Source organism: Phaethon aethereus (genome assembly GCF_964289735.1).
Source record: "Phaethon aethereus genome assembly, chromosome: 5".
NCBI lineage: Eukaryota > Metazoa > Chordata > Aves > Phaethontiformes > Phaethontidae > Phaethon > Phaethon aethereus.
In genome coordinates, this window is record NC_138579.1 from 67,596,081 (window position 1) to 67,620,934 (window position 24,854).

General features: G+C 41.0%; 1 protein-coding gene across 3 annotated transcripts in view; it reads right to left on the minus strand.

Annotated features, from left to right (window-relative positions):
* The window catches only part of NAV2 (neuron navigator 2), a gene marked incomplete at its 5' end in the record, with an annotated part of 428,748 nt that overhangs the window by 32,868 nt on the left and 371,026 nt on the right, over positions 1-24,854 (minus strand). For all 3 annotated transcript variants that reach the window (XM_082000504.1, XM_082000503.1, XM_082000502.1), the window contains 8 exons: positions 4,012-4,200; positions 6,355-6,515; positions 8,670-8,714; positions 9,972-10,037; positions 11,082-11,549; positions 15,451-16,153; positions 17,079-17,370; positions 22,588-22,726. In XM_082000504.1, the coding sequence (XP_081856630.1) occupies positions 4,012-4,200; positions 6,355-6,515; positions 8,670-8,714; positions 9,972-10,037; positions 11,082-11,549; positions 15,451-16,153; positions 17,079-17,370; positions 22,588-22,726 (2,063 nt within the window). The remainder of the gene's footprint in view (positions 1-4,011; positions 4,201-6,354; positions 6,516-8,669; positions 8,715-9,971; positions 10,038-11,081; positions 11,550-15,450; positions 16,154-17,078; positions 17,371-22,587; positions 22,727-24,854) is intronic.

Below are 24,854 nucleotides of genomic sequence, written 5' to 3' on the forward strand. Positions count from 1 at the left end.
CACCCATTTGCTTTCTCTGATTAATCATATTTTCAATTAAAATTATCGTTATAGTTAAATGTTAAGGACTGTACTGCATTAAGAACATAAAAATAAGTAGCGTGAGTCAGACCCAGGGTCTGTCTAATCGCGTGCTCCATCTCCGGCTGCAACCGCAGCCCATGGGTAGGGAAAAGAATGCAAGGAGGAGGCAGATATCCTGTGATTTTTCCCCAGGTACACCTTTGCATCTGCTGGGAATCAGCAGAGATGGAAAATCCTGAGATGGAAACTGCAGTCAGACCATTGTTTTTCATAGTTGCTGTGACCTCTCTACCATTAACTTGCTTAACTGCTTCTGAATCCACTGATACGCTTTGTCTGTGACAAAAAACTCTTCTCGCGTTTAGAAATCTAATTCTTTGCAGTCATTTTAGACCTGCTGCTGAATCAGTCAGTAAGTTCCTTAAGTGTCTCCACACCCCTGCGATACGACAAGTAATGGATAGCCAACCTCTTAATAATGTACTAAATGATATATTATCACCCCCCTTCAGTCCTAATTTTTCCAAGCGGAAGATCCCTAAGCTATTTTCTTCGTATCATAGACACTATGCACTTAAGATCTTGTCAATTCTCTTTTTACCTGCATTTTAGCCTTAGGACCGCCTTTTTCAAGATGGGAAGCCCAAAGTGCAGGCCATATTGCACAAGGCCACCGATGGACTCGTACAGAGAATATAAGATCATTTTCTTGTTTGCCTCTCGATACTCTTCCTTTGTGCAGTTTTTACTACTGGAGATGTATTCAAAAAAGCAACCATACCAACTGGCCAGAGGAGAAACAAATCTCCTTACAATGGATTGGGACACCCACATTTTTGAGTTAGCATCAGCTGGAATTTTTAAGATCACACTGGAAAGTTAAAGGAGGAAGGAAGACTCAAAATGAAAAAACAACATAAGTCTGGGAATCATGTACCTGCCTGGTAAAACATCACCACTGCTACACTTGAATGTGTACATAATTTGAGATTTCTAGTTTCAGGGTCAACTAAGGAGTTAATATTTTTGCATAATTTCTTTTTAAAGTATCTGCAGATGGCTACTTTAAGGCTATTTAATTAGGAGCCTGAAGGCAGTTATGCTCTTGATGTGATTCCTGTTTTTTGCAGTTAACATGCATCTGCATGCAGGCTACAAACCCGAATTGTTTTGGAGCTATTATTTTGAAGCACTATAAATGCATATGCAAGCATGTATAATTTTTAACGTTAGGAAAGACATGGTCTCGCCATGATCAACTGTCCGAAGAGTAGAAAGAACAACAGCTATTGCAGTCAGTAGCACAAAAAAGAATAGAAATGTATATCCCAACGCCAATGAATTTAATTCCTTTCTCTCTAGGCAGCACAGCTCCTGGAGAAGACTTACGGCCAGGGAAGCGGGTAAATTGGATAGCCAAGAGACCACTTAAGTTTTAGGCTGTGCTTCTGCCCCTGAAGTTCTGGATAGTCTGGAGGCTGCTCCTGCTGGCATCTTTCCAGTCCCAAAACCCTTCCTATCAAGCGTTAGGTACGGCAAGGCTGACTAACATTTCGACCTACACACTGTGCTGTGAGAGAACATGACTGTACTTCACACTGTGGAGACAGAAGAAAAAAAGTCTTTTAAGATTAAATCCTGGCCCTGCTGAAGTTAGTAAGAAACAAGTGTCTTGTAATCTTATGTGCTAATAAATAATTAAGAAGTAGGTTGGTAAGTTTTATTTAAGACCTGGATTTATGCTTCATTGACACTGGCTGATTGTATAAAATTAATTTGTCCATTAACCACTAATCTAATTTCTATAATACTTTGTGATCTATTCTCTCAAGACGAACGTGAATGACGTATTCATACTTTTTGGTCTATTCTCTCATTCTGTGAAGGTGAATTAGATCCATGGGTTTGAAAGCACAGGACAACATGCATGCCATATTCAGAACCACTTGCTCACTTATAACTTATGATTCCCTGAGAAATAAAGGAGCTAATAAGCAGGCTGTACCTGCCTCCTGTACGGCCACAGAAGTGACAGAAGTGACTGAAGACAAAAATATGGAGACTGCACGTAAACATTCATCCCAGATGGTAAAATATTATCCTCTTAGGTGCCAAAAATTTAGGAAAATCTGAAAGGACCTTCTTCAGCATGTCCACTGTAGGGTCAAATTCCTTCCTTGTTTACAAAACTAATCTTTTTCCGCTGCTTTCAAGTCCATAACTTGGTAGGGTGTTCTTGGAGTTCATTTTTGTGACTTTATTTTAAATGAATGAAAAGCGTTTCGCAGAACGTTCCAGGTAACTCTTCGCTTTTCCTTTCCTTTTTCTAAAATGGTTCATCCTCAAACATGTAATACGTATTAAATATTACTCCAAACTAGCCTCTCCCCTGAACAAGAATTTCTGAATTATAAAAGACAGTTTAACCTCCAACACTGCTGCAATCTTAAGCACACTTGAAAGACTAAGGTTACAATTTTTTTTAAGAATGTCTTCAATAAAACCTGAGTAAGTTTTGCTGTAGTAGCTCTTTCGGTAAATCACCCAAATACAACACAGACGCAGTGATTTAAATGCCTTCACAGATTATATTAAGGAACTCTTCAGTAAGAGCAGGAGTGTTCATCACAGAATGGAATTCAACTGACTAAGTATCCAGCAATCTTTGACTGTTCTCATGATCACCCAGCTTCTGAGAGCATGGCCCAAAAAAAGATTAATTCCTGCAATGACACACTTTTCAGCCCTACAGTGGTATTCTAATGATTTTCAACCCCTAATGAAGATCCTCAGCCATGGGCCTCTAAAGTACAATTAACTGTAATGGAGTCAGATTGGCTAAACTCAATAATGAATTAGCCATGAATCTTTCTGGAGCCATATCCAACGCGCATTTTCCATCCCTTCCAATGGCAGAAAACTGATGGGATAACCAGTCTCTCCAGGAAGGCACGTTGTGGCTCTTGAAGGCCCCAACAAACACTTAAGCGTGGCTCCCATGCATGCCTGGCTCTAGCAGAGCAGCAACAACGGGGCATCGGTATTAACACTGCTGAGTAAGTGCAGGTCTTCAGCAGTGGAGGAAGCAAGCCAGCAAAGGCTTGGGTGACCTACAGTGACAAACTACTTCATAGCCCGCCAAGCCCCCAGCCCTTGCCAGAAAGGAGATTTAAGACTCAAAGAGCTAACACTGGAAGAGCTTCCTATGATCTTCCTATGAACCGCTCCCAGAGCTCATCCCACGCTTGACTTCTCGAAGTACAACACTTGAGGGTTTTAACGTGTGCTCGTAGCTGCTCCTGCTACAGCCTTTAGGTCATTTTATCAGTAGCAACCAAACCAAGTATTTATTTATAGGTAACTGACTTTTTCTTCTTCTATTTACGTGGGCTTCTTTTATCAGATATGATTATATATTTGAAAAGATGATGAGGAATTAAAAAGAAGAGCCTAGACGTTTTGAAGAACTACTCATGTCCCTTCTGTGGAAGCTGTGTAATATCAACGCTGGACATTCAGCAGAAATAAAAAGTAAAGACAATTTGAATACAGATTAAATACTGGAAAAATTAATTGGGATAGAAAAAACAGTCTGTCTGATATCAATTATTTATACTACAAACAGAAGTGGGGAGGCCCAGGTTCAGGAGAATAGTCCTATTCAAGGAAACACTTTACTGTGCTAACTCTGAGCATGAACTACAGTCATTCTGACATCACTAAAAATGTGTTTAAACAATTTCTTGAACAGCGATGGTCTAGGTACAACATTTACATGCTTTTCTGTATCTGGCCAGAAGGATCACTGAACGAGTATCATCAGAACAACGATGACTAGGACTAAAGTTTTATGTAACACTGAGAGCTCCACACAGAGAGAACTGTGCTCTGAAGTGACCCCTACGCTGAACTGAAAGGCACCAAATTTATACTTGGTGAGAATGCCGTCTTCTGATCGTTTCCAGCACCATCACATACTTTACCGACCTTCTTCAAAGCCATCGCGGAAAGAACCAGACCGGCTCATGGTTCTGCTTTTCTCATCCAGGGACATCGAGCTATTCCTGAAGCGCGTATCACTATAGGGGTCATAAGGACCATCTGCATTGGAAAGGCTGTGGGTCCGTAGCATGGTTGGATTTGACAGGCTCATCTGGGCTGCAGTGGTTGGGCTTGCTATAAAGTCAAGAATAAACACAAATTTATTTGCGCGACCACAAATTTTCATACCTAATTTTTGTGTGACTACCAAAAAACTTTTTTTTTTTTTCTGTAAGACACAAATTTTTTATGTCATCCTCTCCAGGCTTCATTATTTTTCCAAATTCAATGAATTCAAATAAGAGGTATGCAAATCAAGCTAGTGAATAAGAAAACTCAACTAAGTAAGGTCATTTTAAACACTGGGTGCTATGTCTATGCTTCTACAGACAAGCTCAGTCAACTCACTAACACCTTGTAGGCATGAACTAATTATCCCTCCTTTAATTTGGAACAGTCTTTCCTCAAAGAGGACTAAAATGCCCGAAGGAATTTAAACCAGTACTTTGCCTATATAGAACAGGCCTTGTGAACTATCTCCTTCAAAGGCTTCGGTTTCCCCCAAAACGTAATTTTTATATGTATTTAAGTCACAAATTTTCAGAGCTTTAGTTTCCTAATAGTTGTATATTTCAAAATTGTTTCTTTTCACTATGAAGTCCTAAGAAATGTGAAATAGCAATTTTGCCTCAAAAGCCAATACTCTCCTTGTTTAGAGTTCAAAACATCTCCTCCAGTTTCACATTTTTTAAAGGAATTTTTGTGCTAAAATTATATCTGTTATTTACTAAGAACTAGTTGATTTTGGGGGAAAAAAAAGAGAACAATAAAATTGCTGTTCAACTGGCAGGTTCCTCTTGGTGTGCTGTCATTGTCTGTGTTGGGCTGAAGGTTGGACTTGATGATCTTAAAGGTCTGTTCCAACCTTAATGATTCTATGAACTGATACAGACTATTGTAGAAGATGTAGTAATTCGGTTTAAAGCTGCTTAACTTTCATATCAACATTTGATATTAAATTAAACGCAGTGCCCTCTCTTGACTCAGATACCTTCAAGCTCTTTTCTTAAGCACACAGAAAAATATTTTTTTTTTGTTTGCTTGTGGCCAAATAGCTTTTTAAGCTCAGTAATGTAAGTAATCTTCAATAGGCTCCATAAAGAGTTAACTTTCTGGGCCTAAGCCTACTTTTTTTTTTGACCATTGAGGTACTTTCATGAACTTTCATGACAGTTTGTTAGCTGTTGGCAATGTAATTACACTGTGTGTATGTTCAGCTGAAATTTTGTTAAGTGTTAGTTTATTTAAAGCTGTTTATTTAATCCGTTTCCTTTCAGCACACTCGAAGAAAGGCTCTAAAACATCACTGCTGCAACTCAAAACTGCACTAGAAATAAGTGACCGTGTAAGCTGCTGCTAGTTCACACAACACAAGAAGTTCACAAGTCTAGGCTTAACTATTTTGCATACTATTTCTTTATCGTTCTAGAAAAGATGGAGGGACTTCCGAAAGTCAAGAAGAAACAAAATACATCTGTTCGACACAGTACTTTCCAAATGTCACTTAATGACAATATATATACTGTTAGGATTGATTTACATACCTAAACAAATTGCAAAGGCAACTAATATCTAATCTTCGCACCAGAGATGAGCACTACTAGCGCTTTAAGTTAGTTTATTTCAACTGCTGATATGGTCAACTACAATCTGCAATGCTTTATGGATCCTGTCAATCAACTTTTATCGTTTTCTTCATTTAAAAAGCGTTTACTTTTATCAACGCAATGAATTGAAGGAACGGCGTTTTCTTCTGACTTAAAATTATTCTAATTTTTATGTAATATTTCAGACTGAGCTTTGTGCAATTTTCCAACAAACCTCTTGACAAATACATACAAAGTTAAAATAGCTTGGACTGATGAGACTGGCACATATAGCAAGTAATATGCTTAGATTTTAAAGCAATATTACTAAACAGGTAGCCAACGTCTTAAGTCCTGTAAATACACCAATGTGTGCTATTAACAAATAGCTCTGCTGAATAGCTCGCAATTTATATTAAGGCATCTGATTACTCCCAGAGAAGTCTTTTTGAAGAGTTACTGCAAGTATGCCACCTTTGGGCATACGAGATAATAATGCTAATTAGTCACACATTTCAGTGAAAGCGCTTCCTGAGGTTGAACCTGTGACTTGGGGCTGCTGAAAGAAAATTATATTGTGTAATACGCTATTTTCGAGACGCACAATGTATTGCTATGATTATCCAAACAGATAATTATTCACCAAGCTGTGAGAAGTTAAATCTAGTTCCAGAGGGTGATGTTATGCTGGATCCAGATGAAAATGGAGAATTGCCAGCAGTATCCTGAAGTCCTCCTGCTGAATGGGACCGCAGCCATTCTTTTGCATCTTCTTGATTACGGAGTTGGGAGGATGGCGTATACCTGCAAAAACAAACAGTTTTTCAAAATGAACTGACATTTATTTAAAACTTAAAAAAACCCAAACAAACCACCATGAAATGTCACACGACTTGGGGAGGGAGACAGGGAAAGAAAGGTGGAAGAACTCTCATATGAAATTTAAGGATTAATTATATAAACCCAATACAATTCTGAAGTAAAGAGCTGCTCCAAGCTGTTCTAAGCTGTTCTTAATTCATTCCACCTCTGTTTGGGGAAAAAAACCCCACAAACTCCTTTCCTGTGACTCAGTAGTAAGCGAACTAGAAGTGAACAAGCAGCTAGAGATACAGTTGTGCACTACAGCACTGTAGAACAGAATGTAGTGTGCATTACGTGTGTACGATTTAAAAATAAAACCCCAATTTGGAAACCCTTTCCTCAGGTTATGCCAAAATTCTATCATTATTTTAATATTTTGGTGCTTTTTGTCATATTATAACGAAGTTCAAGTCAACAAAACCATTATCAGATTTTCAAACAAGTTGTGACCCAATAATTCATATTCCAGAGACATTAATATAAAGGTCTGTGGAGGTGTATGCCATTCAGTTAAAAACTAATGGCATGAAATCATCATAAAGGAAACTATGTTTAGCCTTTTCTGAAGGCAAAGAAAATAGCGGAAAGGTCGTTTATGCCAACATCAACGGCAAAACACCCGCTGGCTTCGGCTTAAGCGAAGTTTTAAATCTGCTTCTGTATATGCCTGAAAAATAGGCACGTTACCACGGGCGTTACGTGAAATACGTGATAGTGAACAGGTATCACCAGAAAGAGCATCGTGGAAACACTTGTCTGCTGATGGATTCCCGTGTCTGTCTTACGCTATGCCATGTGCTTTTGAGAAATATTTATGAGTTACTAGCTCTCCTTCCAAAAACTAACCACTTGGAGCCTGTTATTAGTTGATATTATCTATTTAATTAATTTGATTCCCTCCAACTAAATACTCTAGAGTAAGATAGCACTTGTTAATACTATTTTTAAATCAATGCGAACACTACAGTAATTAAAATTGCAAAAACTCAAACTGCTTTCTTCTGCTTATGCCTCAACACTTAAGCAACAGTCCCTGTCTATCGGCATCTCTTAAACGTTGCACATCTATCAGTTTTTTAAGAAAGGGGCTTTAAACAGTCATTTTACTTTTATACACTATGGATTTATTTTTTTTTTTCAGCATTGATACCTACCTCTTCAGCACTCAAATGTTTTGGTCTTAAAAGAGAGTCTTTATTTATTAGAGACATACTTGAGAACCACAGCAACATTTTAAACAAAATGCCATTTTAAGAAAGGCTTTTAGCATTCAGCTTCATGGGACAAAGCTGCTGTGAAGCACGACGTGTACAGCGCAGAATAAATTGCAGCTGCAACTTCAAGGCGTCAGCTCAGTGATCCTAGAAGCTGCAATTTTCTAAATTGGCTAAGGTATCTTCTGTAAATTCTGTAAACACTTAAAGCATTTAATTAATACACCTAATGCTGATAATTCTGCTAGAATTGCTTGTATCAATGGAAAAAATCTTTCTCGGTGCAGGTTTTTTATGTTATAAAAATCACAACCTTACAGATATACAAAATGTATGAGAAGACAATTGCCAAAAGTTTGTTTGGGGATTTTTTTGTTCTTTTCTAGAAGAGTCGAAGTTATCTCTAAGAGCCTTATATATTTAGGTATTCCGAAGCAAACATTTTTTTAAATTAATATGTCCAATCTCATCCTAAAAGGTTTGGCATGATACTGAAAACCTTTTCTATTTGTAAAACACCACCAAGGTTCCCAGGGTGAAAATGATTTCAAGTCATTCAATGTAATCGCCATAGAAGCTGACAAATTATCGTTTTCAAGCGAAGCCCAGTGATAGTTTATGAGATGCTTTTCAGCAATTCAGCCAGCAAAAGCCACAGTTCTTGCTCAAGCGGAGAAGAGCACTGGATGAAAAAAAGCACAGCGGTCAATGGCCTTCTTTGAGGATGAAAGAAAGAAAGAAAGAGAGAAAGAAAGGAAGGAACAATATTGTTGCCACCTCTCGCAAACGCTGCGACCATCACCACCAGCCACAACAGAAACACAAAGCAAAACTCCAAAGCCACAACAAAAGCTGTTAAACCGTGTGGAAACACCAATACCTGAGTCCCTTCTTAGGCAAAGTGTTCCTATCAAGATGTGGGTCGCTGCAGAAAAGTTAAAAGAAAAGAACTTCAGAGGAGAACAAAAGGGAAGGAATAAGATCAGGACGAAGAAGGACGTACAAACATCTGCATCACCTTTTCAGAGGAAAAGGTGCTGGGGCCTTCCTACAGAAACATGCAAAAACCTCCTTGCCCAGGTGTGGATTTGCACAAACATGCATCTGGTACCATGCCAACGAATCTCATCTGTTCACAGCGTGGTTTTGCTATCTCTCCTACCCACAATGAACAAAAATGGCTCTTGAAACGTCAAACGGATGCTTAAAAATATGCTTTTCAGCAGGCGTGAGGCAGACTATTTGTGAAAACTGATGAGAATCTTCAAGTCCAAACCCCTCTCCCATCATTTCTTTCAGCAGACACCATCTAGGGAATGCAGCTAATTACTGTTGTGCAGCTGCAATGTATAGCAGGAAAAGTATTGAGCCTAGACTGCTTAAATTTCCAAATCTTAGCTTAAATTCCATTAGCTAAATAAAATGAGTCTATTAACCATCCAAACCCCAAATATTCAAGTTTGTATTTTTACAACTTGATGAACTTGTAACTAAGCAGAGTCTGTTAATTTGGTTTTAAGGAAAATATCCATGTGCTTAAATGAATGAATTTAATGACAATCCTTACGGTTAAATTACAGCGTGGGAGTGATTAAAATTACAGCAGTAAGCCAAAGTGAGCTAGAATGTTTACATTCAGGTCATCTTTTCCCAATTTTAGCATTCATCTTTACAAGGGTGGATGTACCCAAGTCTCTGCAAAACACTCATGAGCCAAACTGCAGTAAAAGACTGAAGACAGTGAATGACACAGGGACTTCACGACAAAAAGGACAGGCCCGAAAGGCAGTGGGAAAAGCAGCATGCCAGAGGAATGCTGAAATGCTAGTGAGAGTTTAGATCGGTAGAAAAAAAAATAGCAAGGTTTTCAATTTGCCTTTGGCAAAGAAATGAGGGGGGGGGGGGAAAAATACCCCCTCAAACCAAAAGATGTTCCCAGTAACAAGAGCAACACCAAAAACATGCCAACCCTGCCATATGCCGTTCTCCAGATTGATTTAGGTAGATGGGTGGGGTGTTTGAGGGGACTCTCACTGGCATGTCTTTGAGTCAGTTCACACCTCAACGATGAACACAGCAGAGGACTCAACTGAGCACAGTCTGTCACAAAACAATTTGCTTCACCGAGATGGGCAACAAAACCTACAGCCTTGTGCATACTCCTGTCCTGAGACAGCATTACCTGTCCTGTCTCCTGGGCAAAGTATTTCGGCAGAATTTGGGGCTAGCAGCAGGGGAAGAAAGAGGGCTAGAAGAATCAGTCCAACAAGACAGAAAACAAGAGAAGGAATATTAGAATGAATAGAGGAGAAAACAGAAAGGAGTTATAATAAAACACAAACAGAAACCCAAGCTGTCAGAACATTATAGTCAGCAGTAATTTTTTTCCATCGAGATGCAACTACAAAAATACTGCTACTTGACAAAGTAATTACGCATCAGGATATAGCTGATTTCCAATGCTTGCAGGGCTACTACCGCCTTCCACAAAAGGCCACTCAGAGGGCACGCACTGCAAGTCATTGTCTGGCTTATCCCAATGTTAGCTCCCTGTGCCGTTAATACAGCTCCGATGCTGAAAAAGCAGTCCCATTCCCTCCTCCTTGCTCAGGTTGTTCCCAGCTCCTACTCTGTGTCCACACAGATACCGATGAATCTCACCGTTTACGGAGCTGGGGAACTGATCAGTCTGAAATACAATTCAGGTGATCATTTTTCAGATGGATCCATCTCCCAGTCGGGTTCACTAAGCATTCACACGAATGCCTGTACTGAAACACTGCAGGGAGCAGCTGGAGATGGGACAGGGCAGCAGGGAGAGGCTGAGAAGGGATCAAGAGACTGGGGAGACAGGGACTTCTCTTTTCAGCATGACTTCCAGTTTAAAAGCTTCTCAAATGTTACAAACATGAAGTTTAACAAGAAACAGTTGGCTTCTCAAATCAAAATTATAACAATGCTGGAGTTTTTTCTGAATATCACTATGAGATCAACTTTGGGTGGATAATATATGATGCAAAATTCAAATATTAGGTACAACATGGTGGCAAGAAAAGTTGTCACATTGGCTACCACAGCAAATTAAAAACCTCACCTGAACCCACCCTCTTGCTCTGGACTGGGCTTCTAGCCTGGAACGGCTTCTTTGTATGTTCCAGTAATACCTTTCAGTATTATCGTGTAAGAAGCACAGCTTGATTCTGCATCTACAGTGTTGGCTACTGCTGCCATGACTTCATTCACATTTGAGATACATACAAGCTTAATGGAAACGAGAGAAAAAACTACTAACCTTTCAGACAACGTAGTCTTAACACTGTTGGTTCGGACAAAAGGAGTCAGAGAATCATCTTTAGAGGCTGGAATCAAGCCACTGGAGGAGTTATGGCTCAGCCCACCTCCACTGCTCAGAGAGATATCAATGGATTCACAGCTGGTATGAAGGCTGCTGACAGACTGATATCCAATGCCATCCTTGCTAACAGCAGAAGAGCTACTTGCGTTGGTACCCCACGTTAAACTGTTGGAAGGAGCTGAATGTGCTGAACTGGGACTAGAAGCTAGTGGAGACTGGTTCATATCTGTGTTTTTACTGTACAGAGGACTGCTGCCCCCACTGCTCAGCATACCGCTGCCCGATGGTGAATCGAGATTACCCTGCTGGTTCATAGTAGCGTGGGGATTGGAGATGACTACCGAATTTTTCATATTTTCAGCTGTTGTGATGGGAACTTGTTTACTAGGCTTGCCACCGAAAAGTCTGTAAAAAAAGATAACATGAAAAATCCATAAAATGGAATATTAAATGTAAGGATATTTTATATCTTGTTAGCTTCCGAAAACCAACATTAAGTAAATGATCCTAGATTGGACATAGGCAACTATAAATTTACAAATCTCCTTGCCTTCCCGCTGCCTTCAATAAAGCCCAGAGAATTACGATAGCTTCAAACCTATCTTAGGTGTGTCTTCTCTGAATCATCACATACTACTTTCACAAAGCTAAAATACAGCTTCACGGAACGAAAACACAGCCATATCGTCTCGTGCTCCTTATGGAAAACGGATACCAGAGAAACACTGCTTTCGGATTAATCCGAAGCATGGAATATTAGAGGTCGAAAAGCTTGTTGTCCAGGCAAATTCTGTGCAAATCACTGGGTGCTCTGCACAGAAGCAGCGTTTGCTGGAATGTTACAAGAAAAATATTTCCCGATATCAAATGTAGGTTTGTCCCATTTCAGGAGCCAAGCTGGCTGGAAACTCTTTTTTTGAAGTGTAGAATGAGATTTTACCTGGTTTGGCACCTGCACCTGGCTCAGCAGAAGACTAGCTGAGTGCCAGAACTAGTGCAAGGGAGGGGATCTAAGAGCACAGTTGGAGGAGGATGACTGCAGCTTCTCCAGTTTGCATGACTTCTGCCAGAAGTGCACAAGTGTCTTAGAAGTAAACATGCTTAAGACCAGATTATCAGTCTAAAACTGATCCTAAAAATTATGAAGGAAGTGTATCTTTTCACTCTAGCTTCAAACAACCACCCCCAAACGTTGCTTCTGTTTCTTCCACTTAGCTCCTGTAACTGCCTTTGGAACCTCAGCTTTCCTCACGCATACCTACATGGATTTGCTTTTTTCTTATTAACAGTGTGGAGTATTGGAGATGAAATCTTTCAAGGCAGGTATCTACTGAACTGTAGTCCTCAGAATAGAGGTCTACAGCACTTCAATACAAGAGCTCCTAAAGACTTACGGGTGGGTACGCACCGAGCAGAACCCCTCTCTGCTTTTGAGCACGCCCAGGTCGTCTGTACCACCCGCGCACATGAAGTCACTTTGTCCAACACTTCACAGAAACAGGGGCTGTGTCATACAGCTGGGCACCCTACAGCAGACGTGCAGTAAGTCCAGCCACGGCCAGAAGCACCGTGCTTACTGGGCGGGTGCTACCTGCAGCTCCAGTGTACCTGTGCAAGATGCCTGGAACACATCTCGGCTGGATGGCTGCGGCCGCATACTGGCCACAGAGCACCTGGACAACACTGCTCGATGGGGCTAAGATGCCAACCTACATCCATCTCCTCATCCAGCACTGCTCTGTGCCATGATCCTCTCAGCACCTGGTGCAGACAGACACTCAGAAACCTGCACAAATCTGGCAGACTTGGTTCACCTGGACACCACACCTCACTGATCAGGAGACACTGACTTAGGTCAGTCTGAATGATAAAACCCATTCTCATTTTGGATTTAGAGACATTTAGAGTCTAGGTTTTACTTAGAAATAACGTCATTAGAGCGAGTATGAAGAAAAATGTCAAACCATATTGCAACGATACACGGCCTTCTGCTTAGGGCATTCCTGCTCCTATGCCACTGCATATCACCTCTCCAGTTGTACTGGGGGAACTGTACTCTTCGAGGTAGGGTCCTAGAGCTTAAAAAAGCCCCAACCACCCACACAACAGTTTTACAAGCTGTTTTTAAGCTATGCAGTCTTCTCCATGCTGTTTCACAGCACCTGCAATAACGCTATTAGATGCTACGCTGCGGCACAAACAGAAACGTGTTGCTGCCAAAGGCGGCATCTGGTTGAACCACAACCTCAAAACAAACGCCTTCACAAGAGGATGTGGGCTGGAGAGCATTCCTCAGTCCAGAGAAAATCCAACCCAGCGAGACAGTCACATCATTACAGAGGTTAACTCTGGAAGGACATACCCTACAAAGGAGGACACACCCTGCAAGGAAGGACATCTGTTTACTCCTATCCACTATTATTGACAAGAGTGACATATCTGAGTTGGCTCTTGGGTCACGCATGTCTCCTCCATGTCTCCGTTAACAGAAAAGCAGTGTATTACATACTGCAAAGCACAAAGGCCCAATGTAATAATAAAAAGTATCAAGACAAATGATGGTTTCACTTGAGGGATGTGCCAGATACATAATACCGGAGCTAAAGGGAACACTGAGAGAACAGAGACAGTGGTGGCCCTCACTGCGGAATTATACAATTTCACTGTTTATGACAGCATAGAAGTTATGTATGTTTGGAGACTTACAGGTAAATCTATATCATTACAAAGATATAGATTCTAATCGATTTGATAATACTAAAAAATTACAGGGCCAAGAGGAAATATGCAAAAAACAATGTGTGCAACTCGTCTCAACTGACCCAAAACTGAGCTCAAAATCCTCTTAACTGTCATTCCAGAGAACAGTAGTAAGTAGATACAGCCCAGTTCAACTCTGACGCACTTCAATACATGAATATTTAGACATTCTGGTGAAAAATTCAAGAGTGAAATTGTAAATCAAATGAGGGCACAGTTAAATCGAGCCTCAGTGTCTTCTCTTTGAAGTTTCATGTATTTCTAATGTAGTATTTCAATTACAAGGCTAGCAACGTGGCTTTCTAGTAATCAAAAAAAATTTCCGATCGTATTTCAAGATTTATGCGCCCGAGACTTACAACACTGAAAATCTGCATTTCTCATGGGGTATGCTATAGAAATGAAAGGTATATTGGAGTCTTTCTTTTTAAGTAGCCATTGATGAAAATTAAATCATCATTCTAAAGGACATGGCTTATCTAATGATAATCGGGATTAAAATAAATGAAATATCTTGAATTAGCCTTGCATAGGCTCTTCAAATAAAACCACCCATCTAAAAAGAAACAGTTTACAACTCTTCACAGCGTTAGCCTAAGCTGCCAACACAGCCATTACGCTTGCACTGGTGCTTCAGATGGAATGTGGCTTTCTCACATCACTGGAAGCAGGATGATGTAGCATAACTGTATGGGTATTATGGGCGTCAAGACAAAATGAAATGCAAAACACCGCAACTTGAAACAGACAAGCTACTCAATGTCAAATTAAATTGAAAAATAATATTAACAGAACCTTTCATCAATATCAAGGCTTTGACGCATACTGCATCAACAAACTAATTCCTGACCAACTCAATGTTAATGTTAAAATAATGTGTGAGGTAGTGGTGGAGAAATAGAAGACAGAAAAGACTTTTGTTTAAAAAATATTATTAAAATAAGAAAATTCAACCCAGCTTAGACAGTAACTTTACTTAGGGTTCTTCTATACAGCCGAATGACCTGATGTTATGAGTCTTCGCAACACACTAGCCTAATCCAAACAACTGAAAGATCGGTTTGGGTTAGGCACGTGAATCTACGTATGGCAGGTCAAATTATGCCGCTGTCGTCATGAAAATCTGAAATAACTCTCCTGTTGTCAATTTACAATTCGATCCACCACTGGAGTATTACCAGGCTTGTTACATATACATTAGTGCAAGAACTCTTCAGCAACCTTCACATAAGAAAATTCTTATTCCTGCGATAACTGCATGGATAAAGCCTTTAGGTACGATTTTTTTGTAACAGAACTGCCAAGCTTTCTGCCAGACAGTGGTTTTTTTTCCCAAATGCTAAATTTTTGCTGCTGTCATGTGACGTACTGAGTATTTACAACACTGGCCAACCTGTTTACGTGAAATTAAAGGTAAATACAAAGACCTTGATGCAGGACACTAAATAGTAAGTGCTCCACAAAACACAGCCAGGCCTGGCTCGAAGAGTCCTGATCATTCAGCTCCGACTAACATCATTGCACAATCAACGAATTTGTTGCCTACCTGCGCAAAGTGGGAGAGGCCACATCGGGGTACTTGGCTCCTTGCTGGTGAGTACTTTGAGCTCCGCTAGAAGCAGTCTGTGATGCAGGGTTCACTTTAACAGAATTACATGAGGCCACGCTTTCGTTGTCAGACGAAATCCCTTTCTCTTTATCAGTCTGATTGACTAATCCTGGCAGAGAGTTTCCAAGGATTACCTTGGCAGGCTCTCTCATTTTAGGGACAGGCAACCCAGCTGACTTGCTGCTTATGTTGGAGTCTATGCTACTTGTGCTAGATCTATTCCCAGCTCCACTTCTGCTACTGGATTTACTGGGCCGGGGTAAACTACGGTATTGAAGATTAGTTCGGGCGCTAAGTGCTAAGTAGCCATCATCCTGGTTCTGTGAGCCATCAACACTAGTCTTCCGACCAGCGGTCCTACCCATGAGTCCAGATGACTTTGGGATTTTTCCCAGGGTAGCCGATCTACTGGTGATAGTTGCCCCACTGGCAGTGATTATAGTCATGCCTACGGCTGACCCACTCTGTTTCTTAAATCCGAATGTATTAGCATTAGCAGCAGCTGTTCTAGAGTTACTTGTGGGAAGCTTTTTGGATTCATCACCACTGCTGCGTCCTGCATCTGATGGGGAACGTTTAACATGTCCAGCTTTAGGAGATAGTCTACCCTTTTCTGATACCTTGGCGTCATCAGTTTTCCCTACAAAAATAGAAAAAGAATTCTAATATTTAATGACTTGGAAACATCAAGCAAATGATGAAACTCAAAGCAGCATGAAAAGCAAAAGCGTGTTAGCCACCAGAGTGTGGTTAAAAATTATGATCTAGTCTGCACTGAACTTACATGCCACTCTAGTGAGTTATACATGCAGACTTGCCAGAGAAAGTATGTGGTGTGTTTGCCCTCGAGAATATGAAAAGCAGAACAGTCTTATGTAATAGTGACAGATAAGAAAAAAAAAAAAAGTTTCCCTCGGTAGCTGCCACAGATTGATCCTTTTTCATCATTAGAATGAAGTAGGGTTAGGCCGTTAGTATAATTTTCCTAAAAGGCATTGTTCAAGCAAGTGTCTAACTTTCTAACTTCCACTTTTTCATGTACAATTGTGTACACGATCAAATAAGAAGAGAGGTATTAACTTATGTTACTTGATTATGCAAATTCAATCAATTTTCATTCACACATCTGCAAGTGCTAAAATCACTAATACATTTATGAGAAAATCCAGAACTAAATAGTGTTTAGTATAAATTAACATCCTGGTTTAATATGAGGAAAAAAAAATCATCTCAACCACACATACTGTATGTTCTTAAAGTTAACCCTGACTTCAAAAGCTGAAATTACATTCTTCTTCATATGGCAATACTGTGTCCAATAAATAGCTCAGCTTAAGACTACAGTTGTCATGAAAACAACTTTCACAGTGTACTAATCCAAAATATGCATTTTCAAGTGAAGAGAAACAGAAATGTGGACACACGAGATGCTGCACAGGTTAAAACAACACCTAAAAATAAAGACAGGAGTACCTGAAGTTCAGGTTCTGCCTCTGGAAAGTATTTAAACTGTTTTTATACCGAACGCACTTCTTGGCTTGTTTGTATCTTACACCTTTTCTCACCTGTTCCAGGTGTCTTTAATGTGCCTGAGGTGGTTGAAGGTTTAGTCCTTGGTGTGGTAATGCCAACCTGAGCTGACATGCCCCGTCGCCAGGAGCCCGTCTGCGAAATAACAGTGTTCTTCCTACCAGAAGTGCTTTTATCAGATTCATCCGACACATCAGAGGGATTCCGCCTCCATTTAGATCCCGGCTCCATTTTTATGCCGCTATCGGATCCTCCGTCTGATTTCTTGACTTCATCACCGGACCACAAGGAATTCCGCTCAACCTGGGAATGCTTTTCTGCATCAGTCTAGGACAGATAAGGAATTGTAATATAACCTTCAGAGCAAGTCTTTCTTTTAAGAAGCTTCATAAATAAGAACCGTCAAACTGATTAATAAACTCAGCAGTCATGTCTAAGTACCAACAAACATAACATGCCTTTGATGAAGAAATGTCACAGCAAGAAATGAACCCCAGCAATAACATATTTTTTTTAATACGCTAGGGAAAAAAATACAAAAAACAATCGTGCCCCTTAGAATGAAGAAAGAAAAAAGGAAACAAAAGCACTTGATTTATAAAGGACATATTCAACTCCATGACATTTATAATCCTCCATCTCGAATTTCTGAAGAACCCTTTTACTGCGATGCCAAAAAACCATTTCAAACCTGTGCAGCCAGCTTTCCTTTGTTCTTGCTGCTTTCCTATCTCTTGTCTGGCAATCTGATCTCCAGAGAATGAGGAGGCAGCTTTTTGAACAGATTTGAAGATGTGGAATGCTGTTCATTCTAATCTAACATATTAGGAGGACACCCAAGAACTGAAGAAAAATGAATCCCCAACGACTTTCTAACAATACTCAAGTCTGACTTAAATATACAAATGACATGGGTTTTTAATTTATATTCAACTCTAACAAACATTTTTTCCTTATTCTTTGCACAGACTGATTGTGCTGCCAGTCTTTTATGGAGAATTTTGCAAAGATCAACGTCAAAAAGAATTTTCTTGTTACCAAGTCTTTGCCAAATTCTCAGAAATGCTTAAATTAAGTCTATTGCCCTACATATGCAATATATTCCCCACACATTAGCATTTCCTATTGCTAATGATTGCTCTTGCAGAATTCTACTTCTCTCATCAAATGTTGCTGATTAATGTGGGGAAATTTTGTAACACCACCACCAGCTATTTTGTGATCAGGCAGAAATTACAGATGTCCACATTTGACCCTGATCCAGGTAAAAAATTCATACTTGAAGTGTTCTCTAACCATCACCATACCACGAAAGATTCTGCCAATTCAACACTCCATCATGAAACTCCCAAATAAGAGATGGCAAATTTTGGTAAGATGTTGAGTGCCATCTCCTCCCTGCAGCCTCAGCAGAAGATGAATGTGCTCAGCACTGTGCTGTAGTCGAAAGGTAGTATCACTTAAAAGGAAATTATTCTGAATACCCCAAAGCATTATATAAAGCCCACAACCCTTTACTCCCTTTGGGTAATCAGAGAAGGACTGCACAGGAAAGGAAAGGATGCACAATCATTTACCGTGCTTTTGGCAAAATGCTACATTTTATTCTTAAGTTCCTAAAATATGTTTCAAGTTTATGAATTCTCTTTTCTTTTCTTACCAGATCACACCATTAATATTAAAGAATCTAAGGGGTGTGTGGTTTAATTTCCTCTGCTTTTTACTGTAATTACTTTTTTTAAAAAGCCTGAAAAACTAGTCTAAGAGATCACGATGTGAAAGCTGACACCATACATCGTAATGGTCTTCAGTCACGTGAAATAGAGCCTGGGTTACTTGTCTGTATATTGAGCCATCAGACTAACAAGCACTTGCTGAATTATGGATTGAGATATTATTTTCTTGTTGTATTTCCCTCATGCTATGCAAATGCAATTTCCCTGCCTCTCCATTCAAAGAGAGCAACTCAGCTTAGGCTTGAATGAAACACCGCTTTCTAAATTCCTTCTTTGATAAGGCTGCAAGGTTTGCGGGTGGTTATCTTTCCGTCTATGACCATCGGTAGGTGCGCAATAATTCACAGTGTGACTGCTTCTGTGTCCCGTGTTTCTCTAAAGTCATGATTTCATGCAAACATCTCTCAAGTTTACAGATCTTCGAAGAGAGCGCAGGCAAGAAGTAATAAATAATCGACCAACAAAACCACCTCGACATCATCCCTCATGTCTTCTCATTAGTATCTTGCTTCAAGTACCTTGTCTGGAATTGCTTATTTACACCGTTAGCGTTCGAGAGCAAGAAATGTACCTACTTGCTGGTAAGGGTTTATTCAAGTTTTGGCTGACTATGAAATGTTCCTGTATCTTCTATTTTCCCCCTTTACAGCTGTACGAGTAGTACAGAGCCTCAACACGGAGAGCGGCATTACAAGAAGTCCCCTCTGTCTTTGCTCTCTTCCATGTCATCCCACTCCTACGCCCACGGCCCAACTTTTCCCAACGCCTTTGAAAGGCTGCACATCTACCCTTGAAGCCCTCCGGCCAGAGGTGTTTCTGTTTAACGGTAAACACTGGGAACCGCACAGAAACATGACTAAGGAAGCAAAACCAAAACACGGTAAAACCTGGCTTCAGCATTGCAGCTGGAACTCCACCCGCCTGAAGAGCCTGGAGTGGGTGAAAGTGGAAATACTGTTTGCTGGAGGTCACGGCAAGATGTAGCCAGCACGAGCTGGGGGCAAAGCCTGCCATCTGACTGAGCTGGGGGTAAGGGCAACCGCCGGGATTTCTCAACTTATCCCTACAGTTTTGTAAATCTATTAATGAAGCAGTCAACAGACAAACCCACCTTTGCTCCAATTAAACTGAGAAGTTGTCTTGATCCAACAGCTTAAAGATGCTGCCGTTTTCTATGTAAAGGTAGTGTTTGTTTCCTTTCTGTCTTCTGATCTTTTCAGCATTACATGAGCAAGTTTATTACTTGATCTCTTCCTCTCTTCCATCTTATTTCAGTTAAGGAAGTTATTTTCAAATGCCCAGCAGGTCTTAATTTCTCATTAAAATAAGTGCATGATGACTTTAAAAACATACTATAGGCAGCGCTGTGTTAAAAGGTTAACTTACCTATGTCTGTGCAATATAAGGGAAGAATATTAGGGCCCCAAAAGTGGTATAGCCTAAACTTTAAGCGGTTTGGTACTTGGCACAATCAGAGACAGACACGGGAACACGGTAAGGCAAACGCTGGTTCCAGTCACTAGCTTGTTCAGAATCGACTACAGAACGTCTTCGTACATTTTACAAAAGGGGACTACAACTATGAGTGTCTAGGAAGATGAAGTTCATATCGTATTTAAGTCCTGCTTCTCAAAGATGGAAAAACTATGGCTGCTGAACTATGGGGTATTCGGCAGCTCTGAAAAATCCATTTTGTAGCACAGACTGTTTTTCTACTGCAACCACATCTTTTTCCTTTGCAGAGATGATTCTGAGCAAGTTACTGATTTTATCAGCAGACACTGACATGTTAGGGCTCTCTCCCTTCGACGCTGCTGTATTATTTGTCTGGACTCCCAGTTGCACGTGTATTAACTTCAAGCTCCCTCTTTAATTATCTGAAATCCAACTTCTGTACCAGCTCAAAAAGATGTGGCAGAATCACAGCAGCTTAAAAATTAAGTGCCCACTATTTAGGAGAACCAAAGCAGCGGATACGCTGAGAAGAAAAGTCCACATCCCTGTGCAGATGCCTGCCAGGCCCTTTGTGGCTCACCATGAAGGGGAACACAAACCTGGGCACAGGCCATCATATGCTACTCCAGGTAAGACAGAAAAGGCGTGTGTGTAGCATTCACTGCTTCATGAGCTGTGAGGACCACTCTGGGCAGCAAAAAAATGAACCCTGCAAGCTATGTATGGTTCCATCACGCCAAGCCATTTTCATTCCCTTGGTTGACAAGATTAGGATATTCTGTTCAAATGAAAACAAAATATTTTATGGATAGTAATTTGCAGCTAACAGTAGTACCTAGAATAAATACTGTCAGCCATGAAAACTAGTGAGAGAAGCAGGTCAGAGGCACAAATCAAAAAAACTGCAAACAGGGATTGTACGTCTTAGCTCCCAGCTTCCTCTTCCAACGACTATGCTCTGCTGTCTGTACAAGCTTCAGCTGCTTTTCTTCTGGTGCATGTCTGCACTCTCTTGGATGCTGCAAGAGTTGTGGAGGAGGAAGAGGAGTTCATCAACACAGATTTTGATCTCTCAGAGGTGTTTCCAAGAATCTGATCCATCGGAAGATAGAAGTCAAATGAGTTTCTATTTTTTTTCCTTAGGTTAACGTTTCATCACATCTCCCTTTTTCTTCTTTTTTTCCCCAACAGTATTACAACGTTGAGACAGTAACAATTGTCAAAAAAGGACTTCTTGTTGTCTAAGTTACTCTCTCTGTTACGTACTGAAAAACACACTTCATAGATCTTAACTCCTCTCAACTTGTATGGGACTTGTATTAGCAGTTTCGAGCACACTTGCAATCGCCGATACACAACCAGAGGCTAACTGGAAATCTTTAATGTAGGCTCAAATATGCACTTCGTGGCAAGGGAACAAAGAGTAATATATACTTGCACCACAGCCCTGTAGGCAGAGTAACACTTCACAGCAACCACATGTCTTTCTACATTGAAACTGATATTAAAACCACATTTAGGGTCCAGTCATGAAAAGGACTGGAGAAGAATAAAAGAGGAGAGAAACAGAGGAGAAGATCATACCTACATCCCCCTCTTCTACCTGCTGCAATGCCAAGTCACTGCATCCCTGTTGATTTGACACACAACACTTGAGTCCCTCGAGCTGGTGGTTGTACAAAGAAGCAAGCTGGGGTTCTTAGTCCCCCCCTTCCTAGTAAAATTCCATACATTTGGGGAAAAAAAAAGTTTTTATACTACTGGAAGTCTCTGTACTACGCAGTCTAACTGATGAATGAAAAACTGTTGGAGACCTTCACTTGTTTTACCCTATTTAGATGTGTGGTGTCCGAGCAGAAAAGGTACACGTAGACTGCTGATGGACATAGAATTTATCCTCCTATGAAATCCTGCCAAACATAGTAACATGTATCCCTAGAAGTTTAAAATAATCGATTTCCTTTCCCTAGCACGCTTACAATTCTGACGGAAATGTAAATAATCTTTAAAACTTCATGTTGACTTAATTAAATTCTATTTAAAAAAACCCAACAAACCTTAAAACCCATTTGCTGATGCATGTTTCCCGCACAGCAGTGCCACTAGGAAGGCAGAACCCATTTGTTGCCACACCACCGCAGCAGAGATGCCACGGATTCCACGCATAGAGGAAATATTTGTAAATGCCACATATGATAAGGTGGTTATTATTGCTTGACGTTGCCTTTTCAGTGATACCATCCGTAGTGAAGGCTGGCTGTGTGTTCAAGTTCATCCAACTTGAAACAATTATACTTATTGCACAGAGAAAATAATAAGTATCAATGTTACTTGTCTAAATCAGAAATCTTACCTGTGCATCTAAGTTTTTGTGGGAAGAGGCAGGTGTATTGGCATAGGAGCTGATAGAGGAGCTAGTGTTAATGTCATCAGTACTGAGATTATCTATGGTGTCACTGATCCCACTGCTGACGGAGCTGCTGTCATCCCAGCTGGAGAAAAAGCACAACAAAGGCAGAAAACAAGGGTCAAAAGACAAAATATCATTCAAAAGATAAAGTATTCCTTCTACAAGACTTATCCTACTTGCGGCTGCCAAATGAAAATGGCACGCCCATTTTCCTAACTTACCTTTGTCGCACTTCAAGTCATAGGGCTCATTGACTATACGGTTGCCACAAGCCTAATGCATACCATCATTAAGCTGGTAGCACCGATGATGCAATTTTTCCTGACTCATTTGAAAGCTGGTATGAGTAAACAAACTTTGAAGTGACCCTCGAAATTTATGCCTGCAGTCCCAGAGCAGGGGAAGGTGGTGGTAAGAAGGCATCTCTGGGTAGGCACAGCACTGATCTGCTAAGCTGTAATGCAGAGAAGGAACTTGAATGCAAGGAAAAAATTCATCCTGAAGCAATCTTTTGTACCTGGTTGTTACATAGACCTGGGCAAGAACTTGGATCTGCCATCGACAGCATCACCGGTAGCAAAAATTTTTAGTAATTGAAAGTTTAGTTGTTCAGATGGCACATAACCCTCCTGAGCTGTACCACACAACCTTTTCAGGAGATCTATTAACAGCGCTGTTCACAACTACCGCCTTCCAGTGTGTCATAGCTTCAACATTTTCTAGTAAATGAGAAACGCGTAACTGGAAGTTTCGGACATAGAAAACACCAACAAGAAAGTGTCCATGCCTGAAGTGATCTGAGTGTTAGAACAGACAGAATCAAAACGGTCTAAAAGGCAAGCCAGATGCTCCACTCCCAAAACACCCTTAAAAATAAGTTGCTTAAGGAAGAGATTTATAAACTGGCTTACAAGTGCTTCATCTCCAAGAACGATAAAGCTGGGATCAAACACCGTCCTGCAAGTAGCTCTATGAAGACGTTTCCGTCCACTCATTGATACCTACTGCTGGAAATGCATAAATAGATATTTGATAGATCATTCGCAAAACCTAGGGGTAAGAGCTTGTCTCCTGGCAGTTCTCCAGCTATTTTGTCACCACAGCCTCAGATGTTGGGAGCTCCGGATTCTCTTCCCTCCTGTTTGCTTTACCAACTTGTAACAAAGAGATTGCAGTGAGTTTTTTGACTGTAGAGCGGATGCCATTCACTTATTGGATATTTAATACATGCATTTAAGTTTGAATTGCGTGTTACGTAATTGAGCAACGCACAGAAAGGCAATCTATGTCTGGTCTCTTGAATTTTATTCATAGCTTCACCACTGACTTGCTATATAGCCTTACTATATAACCTTTGGCACCTTTGAAATGAAAAGCATTTAATTTTTCTCACTTAGCATTACAAAACAGCCACCTGTATGGGTTTTAACGACGCTTTAGTAACTTCTTATTGCTTTTTGCTTACTTGGGAGTATTTTGTTCACCTCCGTCTACGTAAGGCCTTTCAGGGGACCAAGCACAGCTTAACCAGCAGCGCAGCTGCTGAACCGCAGGAGCGACGGCGGCCACGGGGACGCGGTCCTCGGCGTGCCTGCAGAAGGGGTTCCCGCTGCCTCTGCTCTTCGCTGCTGCTCCCCGTTCCGGTCCTCGCCAGCCTGCCCGCCGGGCCGCTGGCGCCGCGCGGCTGCGGACACGGCCGGCCGGCAAGCTCAGACCGGCGGCTTCCGCAAGCCGGATTGATTTCGCCTTGGGGAAATCGGGGAGCGCGCGGCCACGCTGCTCCGCTGGCAGGGGACGGGGACGGGGAGGGACGGGGACGGGCACCGCGACCAGGCGCTGGCCGCTGCTGCAGGCGCGCTTCCATGGAGCCCTGGGGTGGCCCTTCATCTGGGGTTCTCCAGCTTACAAAAACCTCCCGGCCACCGGCAAGGCCCCGGCGTGGCAGAAAGGTCTTCCAAACACCGTCTGTAAGGCCACAGGCACTCCAGCTGCCCCGAGAGGAAAGAAACGCTGAGGCTGCACGTTGGTGAGGCTACACTTTCAAGGAAAGACAGCGTTTTTTTTCCTAGACTTGCCTTCACCTGAATATTTTTAAGGGGAACCTGCAGTAATGCAAAACAAAAGTACCTGTTAAAATAAAACCCCATAGGCAGTGTGAGACCCGTTGCGTCCGATAAAGCCAGCCAGCCGGATTCTACACAACAGCTTTA